Source organism: Cnephaeus nilssonii (genome assembly GCF_951640355.1).
Source record: "Cnephaeus nilssonii genome assembly, chromosome: 13".
Taxonomy (NCBI): Eukaryota; Metazoa; Chordata; class Mammalia; order Chiroptera; family Vespertilionidae; genus Cnephaeus; species Cnephaeus nilssonii.
This window is the reverse complement of record NC_137084.1, coordinates 43400900-43413798: the sequence shown is the minus strand read 5'-3', so window position 1 is coordinate 43413798 and position 12899 is coordinate 43400900. Positions and strand designations below refer to the sequence as shown.

The window sequence follows — 12899 nt, the reverse complement described above, 5'->3', positions numbered from 1 at the left end:
TCTAAGATGTATCTTTAAGAAAAAAATTTGTTGTCAGTTAAATGATATGCATTCAATTATAAAATGAACCTTGCTTTCAGAGATGCGAAAATGTGAAGAACGTGCCTTGGAACTGATTACCTGTGGAAATCACATGATAAGTCAAAAGATGATAACTGCTGTGGGGAAATAAAGCAGGGAGGGCATGGGAGGCCACATGGGAAGTTATTGGAGGCTGTTAGTGACACTATCTGAACATTATGTTAACAGTTTTCAGATCTTCTGGTCAGTCTGTGACTAAACCTCCTATTTTTCACTTCAAATCTGCATTCAGTGGTGTTTCCTGAGCATAAACAGCCCTTGCTCGGTGGCCGGTGTGCTCGTGGAGAGGCTGCCCTCTACTGGCCCAAGCTGTAACTGCAGGCCAAAAAACCCTGAAAAAGTATATGCAACATCGTAATAAAATGTACATTAAACATTTTAAAAATCTGGCTTGTTTTGTCAGACAAATTCCAGAAAGTAAAGCTCAACAGAATCCTCTCACGTGGCTGGGATTCTGAAAAGCCAGGGGTGATGGTGAGGAGACAGGCTGGCAGCCTTCCTCTCTCAGCATGGGCCAGTCTGAGCCAGTGAATCTGACTCCTCTACCTCATATAAGTGGAATCACACAGTATTTGTCCTTTGTGACTAACTTATTTCATTGAGCATAATGTCCTCAAGGCTGATGTATATTGTAGCATGTGTCAGAATTTCCTTCCTTTTTAAGGCTGAACAATATCCTGTTGTTAAGTACATACTCTCTGTGCACTTTTGCATCATCATTTGTCCTCATGTGTGGTCTGTCTGCCTGGTTACTGTTGGTCTCTGCCACAGACTGAGCTCCGGGAGACAGGAGCTTCTCTCTCACGCTCACTGCTGAACCACCCAGAGAATGGCGTGAAGAAGGTGCTCTGGAGGGGGTTGTGGAGTGAATTAATGAATAGTTTGGATGTCTCCAGGGCTCTGCCTTCTGCCCTTTACTCTCACTCTGCCCAGGTGGCTTGAACAAACTCATCTTTAACTGAATGCCAGGCCCCACTTCAGCTGAGACCATGCTGGCCCAGGCATCATGCTCGCTTCCCCACCTCACCCCCTACAGCCAATCAGTTACCATGCCTGGCCTGACCAACCCACCTCTTAAATGTCTGTCCCCAACTCTCTCTCCATGCAGCCTCTGCCCTGGTCCTGGCCTCTCCTCCCTCGCCTGACCACAGTGACCTTGACCTGGCCTCCTCTTCTGCTACCCACCTTCCCAGGCGTCACAGACTTTGTAAAGCACCTGTCATGCTACACTCTGCCCCCGCTCAAAGCCCTTCACTGACTCCCCAAGACGCTCCACAGAGTCCAAACCCTCTTGCTGGTACTCAAGACCCCTACCATGTGGCCCCTCCTGGCTCCCTCAGCATCACCATAGGACCAACCCCTGGGCTCTGTACTGGCCACATGGACCTCTGGATGTGCCAGCTTCTCCTTACTGGACTTGGCCATGCTGTTCCTGCTGCGGAGAAGACTGTTCAGGAAGCCAGCACGTCCTCCAGGGAAAAGACGCTGATCCCATGACTCACAGTTGCCCCTTCCATGCTTCAGGAGTGCCCACAGAGTCAACTATGCCCCCAGCAGGCCGAGAGCTCCTGTGCAGGGCCTTGTCTCTCTTATTTATCCCTGTGTTTCCTGCCCCTGGAGGGTCTCACACGGTTCATTCCACTCAACAGATACCTTCTCAGTCCATGAATAAAATGGAGAGGGGGGTACACCAGAGGGCTTCACAATCTAAGCTCAGACTCCGGATGCCTTGGGGAGTTGGAAGGACAGTGGAGTGAAGGGAGCCGCTACCCTGGGGTAGCCTGGTCTGGCCTCACCAAGGCCCTTTGTATTCTCTCCTGCCCTAGAGGAGGCCTCCTCCCCGGGGGTAGTCGTCTGGGGAGTTCTCTATGGAGGGGTTGTGCATCCCAGGGTCATCCCTCTCTACCTCTGACTTTGGCTCCCTGTCCGCTAAACGGGAGGCTGAGAGGGGTGAGCCTCACCTGCATCAGGGTGCGCAGCGACTCCACGTATGACTGCTCCGTGTCCAGCAGGGTCATGGTCACGTGCTTCCGCATGTCCTGGGGAACAGAAGGTAAAGGGTGAGCACTGCACATGGGCCCAGAGAGTCCACCCTCTCCCTGGCCTTTAAGGTTTGCCACCACCCAGGGCTGCTGGCTGTCCTCCAAGGTGCCCTGGACCCATTATGCCAGCTCTCTGCTCACATGCTCCTCCGCAGGGAGGCCCCTGCCCTGCCTCCCCAGAGTGCTCCTTGCTCTTCCACCCCCCTCCCATGGTTGTTTACTTTTGGGCTCCCCTACTGGGCTTCTGAGAAAGACTAAAAAAAAAAAAAAAAAAAAAAAAAAATCAATAACTTCTCGCATTTGCAAAGGAGGATGCCTGTAGGCCATCCCCCACTCCAGCGGCCAATTCTGAAAACCTCACCTTCAGGCTCAGTGCTTGGGGTCAGACCCCACCGGTTGGGCTTCCCCCTGAGGGTAAAAACTGTTACCCCTGCTACAGATGAAGACAAGATGGCCCAGAGAGAGGAGGCTGGCCCCAAAGTCAGAGCTGGGAGGGGGCAGGATCAGATACTCTCAGGCAAGGCTGGATCCCAGTTCTCTCATTAAGAGGTTAACTGAGCCCTACTCTGTGTTAGGCACTGTTCTAAGCATTACATACTATTTCATCTCCCTGACCACCCTGTGAGGTAGATGTTATTCTTCTTCTCATTTTAAAAATGAGGGAAAGGAGACCCAAGCACCAATGCCTCCATTCTGAAAATCTGATGAATTGTATTAGAGTCCCTTCAGGATTTCCCAAACTCTGCACCCACACCCACAGGGACAGGGTGTGCATCCCTGACAGGGCAGCCCCTATTCTGTGGGAAGACTTTTCTGGAAACCAGCCTGGGATGCCTCCCTGTGTCCAACTTCCTGGGCCTCACTTCCTACTGCCCTCACCAGCAATCCCTGAGCCTCTGGCCCACTCCTCCAGGAAGCCTTCCCACCTGGCAGCAGCCCCAAAGCTCTTCCCAGGCAGACTCCACTCCAGGTCTCCCGTAAGTCTTTGGAGTGGTCCTGAGCAAGGCCCCGAACTCCTCTGGGTCCCAGGTCGCCGGGGCTTATTCTTCTCTCTCCACTCTCCCTCCCAGGCCTCAGCTTGCCCAGAGCATCTATTTGCCTGGATCCTACCTCAGGATCCAGCTACCAAGGCCTGCGGATCTGAGTGCACGGGCAACGCAAGCTGAGTGTCCTTGTCTGCAGCATCCCTCCAGTCCCCACCCCAAGGAGGCCCTCAGGGTAGGGATTCACCAGTGGGGCTGCCCTGGTCACTGCTGTGCCCAAGGTCTATGCCTGCTGAGCAGACCAAGCCCCAGGTCTGTCCAGCCTGCCTGTTCCAGCCACTGCTCACCCCTTTGGCTTGTGGTATGCCTACCTCAGGTACCCCCTCCCCCCCAACCTCTGACCCAGGGACTCAGGGGTTAGGCATGTCCTCAAACCTGCCCTATAATGAAGCACACTCAGAAAAGTGGGCTCCTGTTCTAGACGATCTGGGGTGGGGTGGGTGCATGACACCCCCTTCGGCCCTGTGCTCTGATAGGTGAGAAGGCACCAGGCCCTGCCTCAGGGCCCCCAGCTTCAGACAGACCACCTATTCGCAGTGCTTCTGAGACTGTTAAAAAAAAAAATCAGAGCAGCTTGCAGTAGGAGGTAGCATGAGCTGGGCCACCCTAGGATGGAGAGTTTGGGAGAGCATCAAGGCCCAAGGAAAGGCCCAGATCACACCCCCTCTTGTCCCCTAGGGACATCTCAGCACTTCACAGGTATGGCCTCATTTCGGCCTCACACTCAGTTCTATGACACAGGTACTGTCATCTTCGCTTCCCAGAGGTGAGGAAGTCAAGTTAGAGAGGTGACATGACTTGCCCAAAGTCACACAGCCAGAGCCCTGTCCTGTAGGGCCAGGACCAGCATCCCTTCAGCTGCCTCAATCTGACTCTCAGGGCCCCCGCACCCGGAGTTCTTGCCCAGACTGACCAGCCAGCTGCGGGCCATGGGGTCTCCAGCTCGGACCTTACCAGCTATGAGACTTGGGTGGTTACCTAAGCACTTGAGTTTCCATATTCTCCTCTACAAAAAGGAGTAATACCTCCCTCTCAGAACGGTGAAAACAAAGATACAGGGAGAGGACAGCGCTCTCCAAACACACTGGGTCTGCAAGATCCCTTCCTCCTCCACCTCAGCGAGGCTGTTTACCTATGTCGGCCCCCCTGCTGGTCAGAGGGCTCCCTGAGAGCAGGCCCAGCCCTGCCAGGCTCAGCAGTGAGGGCCCTGCAGGGAGGCCTCCTGAGGGAGGCAGGGCTGATGCTGGGGCCCGGAGGCTGGGGCAATTCCTGCAGGGAGGCTGGCTTTGCGGTGCCTGCCTTTCCCAGCCTCCTCTCTGCTTAAAAGCACAGCAGGCTGTCACTCAGCTGTCAGGTAGAGGCACAGAAAACAAGGCCAGTTCCCTGCCACTGCACAAACACCCTTCAGCACGTGCCCAGACACGGGTGAGTGTATGTGGGGGTGGGCGCTGAGGGGAAGCAGCGATGGGCGATGCAGCTGTCAACCAGATCAGCAGGCCCACCTGTTCTGGGCGGGACAGTCCTGTAGGCCCTCTGAGTCCCTCATCCCTCAACAGCCCCAGCCCCAGCCCTTCACTGCATGGGGCACTGAAGTGGGAAGGGAGGTGGGGGCTGAAGGGGTACAGCAGGAAGAGGGGGGAGGGGCCTCCTCCTACCTGTGTGATTGGGACATCATGACCCAAACCCGAGACCCCAGTAAACATGGCACGAAGACAGAGACACATGTACGCAGAGAGAAGCCATAAAGGCCAGACACTCCACAAAAAGGCAGTAAATGGAGCCAAGTCACCCAGCTGAGAACCAGGGCCTTCAGCCCAAAGATGGGGTGGTGGAGAGAGACATCCAACACAGCACAGGAAGGAAGGCAGGACCACAGCCCCCCGGGAGCTGGGAGAGCAGGTCCATCCAGGCCCAGACACAAAGCTGTGGACACAGCCCCTGAGGCCTCCTCACCCTCCGGAGGGAACCCACGCTGCCACCCAGCAGGACGCCTCCAGGGCCCAGTGGGTGCAGTGGCGGGAGCGGACTTCAAGGGGTGTGGGCAAAACTGCCCCCCTCACCCCTTTCAGCACACACACACACACACACACACACACACACACACACACCTGGAGACTCCCTCAGGCCTGGCAGGGAGGCTGGAAAAGCCGCCCCTTCCTGAGCCTGAGCACCCAGAACACCCCGGAAGGGGCTCTCGCTGCGTGCTGACCCGCATCACTGTGTGAAGTACCACTAGGTCTCGCTAAGGCTGGGTCTCGGGTGCGGGCCTCCCATCCCGGCTGTTTGCCAGCCCTTCTGCCATCCTGAGCTTGCATCCTGGTGGCACCAAACCTCAGTGCTCTGCAGCCACACCACCGCTGCGGGGGCTCCTCACGTACCTTCAACCCTCCCTGCCCCCATCCCTTACCACTGAGCCCCAAACCCGGGGTCAGGCAGCTGGCGCGTCTGATCCAATGTCCCCGGGTCCTGCGCCCCAGCATCTGTCCATGTCTCCCTCAGTCCCGGGTCAGATGAATTTTAGGCCTTGGCCCAAGTTCCTGGCTGCCCCTCCCTCTCCCGGTACCTGGGCCTCCCCAGGTTCCTCAGCGTCGGCGCCGCTGTTCTCGGCGGGCTCCCCGGAGGCGGCGGCCGGGCCCAGGTCGCGCATGTCTTCCAGCGCGATGGTGAACTGGGCCAGGGTCTTCACCATCTGCAGCATACGGCCGACCTGCCGCCCGGGCGGGGACGCCGGGGTCGGCGGGGCCCCTCCCTCTCTCCCTCCCTCCCTCCCTCCGAGGCTCAGCCCGGCCGCCGCGGCCACAGCGTCAGTTCCAGCGTCGGTCTGATCGCTGCGGCCCGGCCGGCGGCGGCGCTGTTCCCTCCGCAGCTCAGCCAACGCGCCCCGCAAGCCTGGTGCCAGCAGCGCCGGGGGCTGAAGGGGCCGGGGTGGGGGTGGGGGTGGGGGTGGGGGTGGGGCGTGGCGGGAGAAGCCCCGCCCCCTGGGCGCGGCCCCCTCTCCCCGAAAACGCACCGGGCGGCCCAACCGGGTCTCTCACACGGCGGTGTCCTGTCCAGCGGACTCATCACCTCTGAGCACACACAAGTCGGTGCACGCCCACGGACAAAGGCGAGTGCACTTGGTGACGCACTTTTTGTCCACACCGGTACCCACGGAGGCACACACAGGGCATGCACATACCTACACAGAACAGGCCCACATACATGGAAACCTGCTCTCCAGCCTAGATTCGTATCCACGCGTGGGCGAGAGCCCAGAGCACATACATCAACATAGTCCTGTACAGACCTAAACCCTGTCAAGCATGAACCGACCCCGTGCAGCACACAGCTGCACACGTGTTTCCATGTTCACACTACTATAACCAGACACAAACATATTTAGAGACGCACACAGACCCCTGCCTGAACACTGACACTGTCCTCCCGGGCGAGCACTTGGGCCTGATAGGGGGGCTACCAGGGAAAGGGCCCCTAGTAACCCCTCCTCCCACCCACCCAGCTGACCAGTGTCCTGTATTTGATACAGTCCTAGAGGTCAGTCCTATCCCTCCCCACCCCCACAACCCACCCCCATGGGGAGGGGCTCAGGCATTTACACCCCTCACCACCACCTGTCCCTCAAATCCAGGTACTGTCAGATCCTATCCCAGACCCCTTAACCAGGATGGGGGGGCGGGGTGAACTTTGTTTTGCACCAGCTCCCACCCCCAACCAGGGGGGCGCTGGGACACCCTGCAGCTGACTGGGGGAGGGGGAACCCTCTGCTGTGCCTCAGCTGTGGCTGACCAGACTTCACGCTTCCCTATGAACTAGAGCTCCCCACTCACCAAACCCTTAGCTGACTCCCTCCTCCACACCTGCTTGTACCTGGATTTCCTGCACAGTGAGACCTCCTGACTCCATCATCCAGACTAGTCCCTTCACCCACCGCCTCCCGCCCCGCTGCTTAATAACTTCATCACTTCCGCGTTTTAACTTCTGGAAGCAGACCGGACTGAGTCTGCCTCGGGGTCCTGGCCCTCGCCTTTTCCCTCTCCTCGGGAGCACTTTTTCTTTTCTTTTAAGGCTGTCTTACTGCAAATGTTACCTCCTCACGGAAGCCCTCCCTGACCCACAGATTAGGTCAGGTGCACTTGCTTTGTGCTCTCAGATTCTCCGTTTTTCTTAACTAGGTATCATAGTTTGTAATTATACATGTGAGCAACTGCCAGATTGATGCCCATCCCTGGGAACTGTAGCTTACCTCTGGGCCATACCACTCTGCACATAGAGCTGGCTAATAAACAAACCCCGTTAACTCTTCCTTTCCCTTCTCCTCACACAGCAAGCCAGCCCAAGGTTCCCGCTCACAAACCTTCCCTGGCATCCCCATGGTAGAGGCCCAACCTCTCCTGCTGGCCCTTACAGCCTCCTATCCCCCTCTGCCCCACTGTCTCCCCTCCCCGTGTTCAGCCCTCAACCAGGGGAGTCCACCCCCAGCCCCGTCCAAGGGAATTATTCCTCATCCTCTCCGGAGAAGGCAGGACTCGGGCTCTGGCAGCACTGGCCAGCTCAGAGTCCAAAATATCTAACACTACAATTTTAACTCCCCAACAGACAGCTCCCAAGTAGCCTAGAGTAAAAACAGGAACAGAGAATTCCCAGAGCGAACCAGTGTGACCCACGCCTGGCAGCAGGCCCCAAAGCAGCGAGCACCACGCAGCGGGTGGGGATGCTCCCAGAGGCTGCACTAGGCGCAGAGCCCGACACCGGATAGGTGCCCGCCAAGTGCTAAGTTTGTGCCACGTAGTGATGGGTGAACCTCTGTCTCCCTAGGATCCACGAGGGCCTGGCCCACAGTGACTGTTGGTCAATTTGCTGAATGAAAGAATGAATGAAGGGCCTGGCCAGGCGTAACTCGGTGCTTGAGCATAGACCTATGAACCAGGAGGTCACGGTTCAATTCCCAGTCAGGGCACATGCCCTGGTTGCAGGCTCAATCGCCGGTGGGGTGTGTCTGTGTGTGCAGGAGGCAGGTGAGCAATGATTCTCTCTCATCCTTGAAGTTTCTATCTCTCTCTCCCTCTCCCTTCCTCTCTGAAATCAATAAAAATATATATTTTAAAAAGAATGAATGAAAGCTCTGTACAAACTGCCCTTCTGGTCCCACTCTGCAGTCGTTCTCAAAGTGTGGTCCCTGGACCAAGAGCTTCGGTGCCTCCTGGAAATATACTAAGAATTCTCAGCTCCCCCAACACCTTACTTACTGATCTAAAACTCTGGAGTGGGGCCCAGCAATCTGTGCACTGGCAGCATGGAACTTCCACACCTAGAGCCTGTCTGGCCATCACATCCTGCTCTGGGAGGGGGTTCTTGCCAAGCCCCCTCTGCCCCTGGGAGGCAGGAACAAGGGTCCTTCTCCGCCTCCAGTTTGGACCAAGAAAACCAGTGAGTCCTCCGCCTCTCATCCTCCCAATGGGATGGACTGTGGGCTCCCCGGGGATGAGGCCTGCTCCTCCCCCCTCTCCCCTCAGGGCTGGACACAGGGGGCAGAAACTGGGACGGCCAGGCCAATTGACTGAGTTATGGTTTGAGCAAGGAGGATGGACACACCTCTTGATCTAATCCAAGCAGCAGGTACCAAAAATAACCCTATACCAGCATGCGGGCTCGTGGTCAGCAGGCCCCACCCCTGGTTCATTGCTCGATCATTATGGCTATTTAATCCACCGTCAGTTTTCTCTCAGAACACCTTTTTCCCCACCTGACCCTCTCCAGCTATATGACTAGGGCCTCATTTTCTGAGTAGTTGGGCGGGGGGGGGGGGGGGGGGGGCAGTGGGGTGCATAGCTTGGGCTTTTTAGTGAGGTGTGTCCATTCCCTCGACAGCTCCAGCAGGACTGGCCCTGCAGAAATAAATCCACTCTGGCTGGTATCTAGGAGCTCAGACAACACTCATAAGGCTCAGCATAGGGAGTCACTTCTGCCTTGTGGGTACAGGGAGGGCTTCCTGTAGGAGGCAGGGTTTGAACAAGGTCCCGAGGTCAAGAAATCTAAAGCTCTGTGGGTGCCCAGCCTGGAGAAGGGGGTGGGGATTGGGGCCAAAGGCACTGCTTGCTGCTGTTTCATTAAGGATGGCTAATTAGATTCCAGCCTGTTGCCATGGCAACAAAGGGGTGGGTGAGAATATGAAAGGAAGCTGACAGAAAGACCAGGAATACACAGCTGCTTAATTAGGGTGTCCAGGGTGTCCATCTCACAGGCACTGGAGCCTGCAGCCTGTCCAGGTGAGGGTTATCTGTGGTGGGGCTAGGGAACACCTCGTGTAGGTCTCTGAGCTCTTGCTCCAGGCATTGATTTTTCCTTTTGAGTCCCTGCAGTTGTTTGGGTGAGTCTGGCTCAGAACAGGTTTTATAAGGGTATGAAGTGCTTGGTAAAGGTCTACCCAGCCCCCCTCTACACACCTCACATCCCACCACAACACAACACATATACCCCTTCCCCCTACCGTGTGCCAGCCCTGAGAAATACCTAACCCTCCCTACCTGCACCAAGTCTGCTGATAGCTTCCTCATCTCTGACAGAAGCCCCAAACCTTGCTTGCCTGCCTCTGAACACACCCCCACTCTGCACGGGGACACTGCCCACTTGGGGCCACTTGGTCCTACAGGTGGTGCTAGACCGATTGGGGACCCAATGATGAGAAAGGACATATGGAAGGACAAATGAATGGATAATGAATGGCTGAATAAATGAAAGGATGGAATGATGATAGAGGAGTAAATAATAAATGGATTGGTGAACAGACTGATGAATGAAATGACAAATGAATGGATGCACAGATACATAGTTCAATAGCAGTTCACTGAGTTTTATTTTATTCATTTGTTGACTAGTTCAATAAATATTTATCGAGTACCTACTAGGTACCAAGCACTGTGCTAGGGATTAAAGGTAAGAAAAGAGGACTGTGCCTGCTGGGCACAACAGCCTGTGAAGGAACTGAAAAGGAAATGACAAGTGCAATGCAGGTTATGAAGGAGAAATGCAGGTTCATCAATGACACAAGGGTTCCTTCCATCTAGGCTTCACATCTGCGTGGCTCTATATAAATATCTGCCAGGAGAGTCTGTGTCCCGGGGCCACCCAAACGGGAACACCGGGAACTCCATACTCTTAGAATTCTCACCACCACCAATGCTGTTTGAACATTTGCCAGGTGCCAGGCATCCCAGGGCTTTCCAAACCCTGGCTGGCTCCTTTAATCCCCAAAGCACCCCAATATCAAAGGACGGTTGGTTGTTGTTACTCCCCACTTAAGGTGCAGGGGCGTCGCCTTACTGGAAAGGGGAGACCAGTGGCTGCCTCCAGGCCCCATGTCCTTTTTTTTCATCTTCACCAGAGGTCATGCTTAGAGAGAGGAAAGGGGAGAGTAGGAGAGGCGGGGGGGGGGGGGGGGGGGGGCGGGGAGAAGAAGAAGAGAGAGAAACATCGATCCACTGCCTTCGCCACTCTGGAGCCTGGGGATCAAACCCACAACCTAGGCATGTGCCCTGACCCCAGAATCGAATCGGCAGCCCTGGTAACACTTGGGTACGTCACAGGCTGACACTCAACCTGGGGGAGTGTTCAGAGGCAGACAAGCAAGCAACTGAGCCACTCTAGCTGGGCTTATTTTTATAGCCCCATATTGTTAAACCCACCCCGCCCGGGGAGAACCCCTCTCCACCTCCCCTCGGCCTCCCGCACTCAGCTCAGCCTCATTTGTGTTGAGACAGTGACACAAGCAGGTGCTCCTGACGCAGGTGGTTTTGGTGGAAAACAAAATGCTGCCACGAGCAATGCCGAGATCCTCTTTCCTGGGAACCGAGCCCTGGCTAGTAGTCCTCACGGACCATCTGACGCTCCTGACCCCACGGAAGTCCATGGACACGGAGTCAGTGCCGGATGTTCGCAACCTAATGGGCTATCCATTTCACTGATGGCCACTGCCCTGCTCATGTCCTTAGGTTCATCAATGACATAAAGGTTCCAAAAGAGGGACTTCTTGGTATAAAGGTTGAGGGCAAACTTGAACAAGATAGCTTGGGCTCAAATTCTGGCTCTACCATGTACTCACGATGTGACCTTGAACCAGATCCTACCCCTCTTGGGGCCTTAGTGTCTCCATTTGTTCCGAGACCCCTTCCTTCTTCTTCCCATCATCAGTCTCTTCCCCATGCAGTACCACGTCATCGCCTGTCTCCTACAAACCCTCCCTCCTGGAAGGAAGAGTCTCTCGAGCTCCACAGAGTTCCCAGGCTTCATAGGCAGCTGCAAGGGCAGTGTCCAAGCCACGGGGCTCCCCTGGGACTGGCTGTTCCGGTAGGCCCCAGAGTTCTGTGGAACGCGCTTTGGGAATAGAAAGGAGAGATCAAGTGCCTCAGGGCCACTGCCCTGCTTAGGTGGGCCTCTGGGTGCACTTGGAGGTGCAGCTATGATTGACACGACATGGGTCCCACATGTGTGGACACATTCACGTGTCTGTGTATGCCCGTCAGTGGTCCAGTGCAGCGGTTGGCGACCGCTGGCCAATGCACAGCCTGTCTGTGGGTGATGGTCCGTGCAGTTCTGTGGCAGAGCTGGAAAATGAAGGGACCACTCCAATAATAACCCAAAACAGCTATAACTCTTGTTTACTAAAAACTTACTACGTGCCAGGCAGGAGCTAAGTACTTCACATCACTCTCAGTTCATCCCCCTAATCATCCCAGGGAGGTGCGGCAGACGGCAGACTGCACATTTCCCACCCACATGCCCTTCTGACAACGAGGCACCGACACTCTTCCCACAGAGTGATGAGGGTTAAGTCCCCTCTCCGGGTAACTGGATGGACCTTTGTGACTGCCATGGCCAACAGAGGACAGCAGAGGGATACTACGTGATATCCAAAGCCAGGCCATACAAATGCCGTGTACAGGAACTCTTGATTTTTTGGACTTCGATTTAACGGATTTCAGATTTAACAGACCAAATGTCTCATCCATATGTCATATGTGAGAATTAACACCCTGTTAATTTAAAAATGCTATTAACCAAGATTTGCTTATCATTAATGTAACAGGTTATTTTTTGTTATTCATTCACTGTTATTTTTAACAAATTTTAGCTAATAGGCCAAATGTTGGAAAAAACACTAGTAATTTTGCTGATATTAAATATTACGTATCTATAACTATAGTCTACATATTTAAATCCAAGAGTCACCGCTCATAGACAACGTTGAGCAAATTATTAGCAGGTGATCACACCAGGCCCCTTGTGGTAATTGGTTCCCTTGTTGTATGGTGTGACTTTCGACAGCAATTTTAACAGTGGTGGCTGATGTTTGACATGCGCTAAGCCACGCCCAGCCGTGTGCAGTGGGTTACTAGACCTAATCAGCATAAATTTTAAATTACTGTAATACATATAGAAAACTTGTCTGTGAAATTAAACTTTTCACAAATACTTAATTTTTAAAAAGATATATTTTTATTGATTTCAGAGAGGAAGGGAGGAGAGAAATGATGAGAGAGAATCATTGATCGGCTGCCTCCTACACGCCCCCCACTGGGGATCGAGTCCACAATCCAGGCATGTGCCCTGACTGGGAATCACACCATGACCTCCTGGTTCAAAGATTGATGCTCAACCACTGAGCCACACTGGCCGTGCATAAATATTAATTTTAATTACACAAATATGTCTACATAAGTAAAAACAGGTAAACCAA

General features: G+C 54.5%; 1 protein-coding gene across 1 annotated transcript in view; it reads right to left on the bottom strand.

The window, feature by feature from the left end:
- The window catches only part of ARHGEF17 (Rho guanine nucleotide exchange factor 17), a 56011-nt gene that overhangs the window by 14406 nt on the left and 28706 nt on the right, over window positions 1-12899 (bottom strand). The window contains exon 2 of the mRNA XM_079788895.1: window positions 2043-2120. Coding sequence (XP_079645021.1) covers window positions 2043-2120 — 78 coding nt within the window. The remainder of the gene's footprint in view (window positions 1-2042; window positions 2121-12899) is intronic.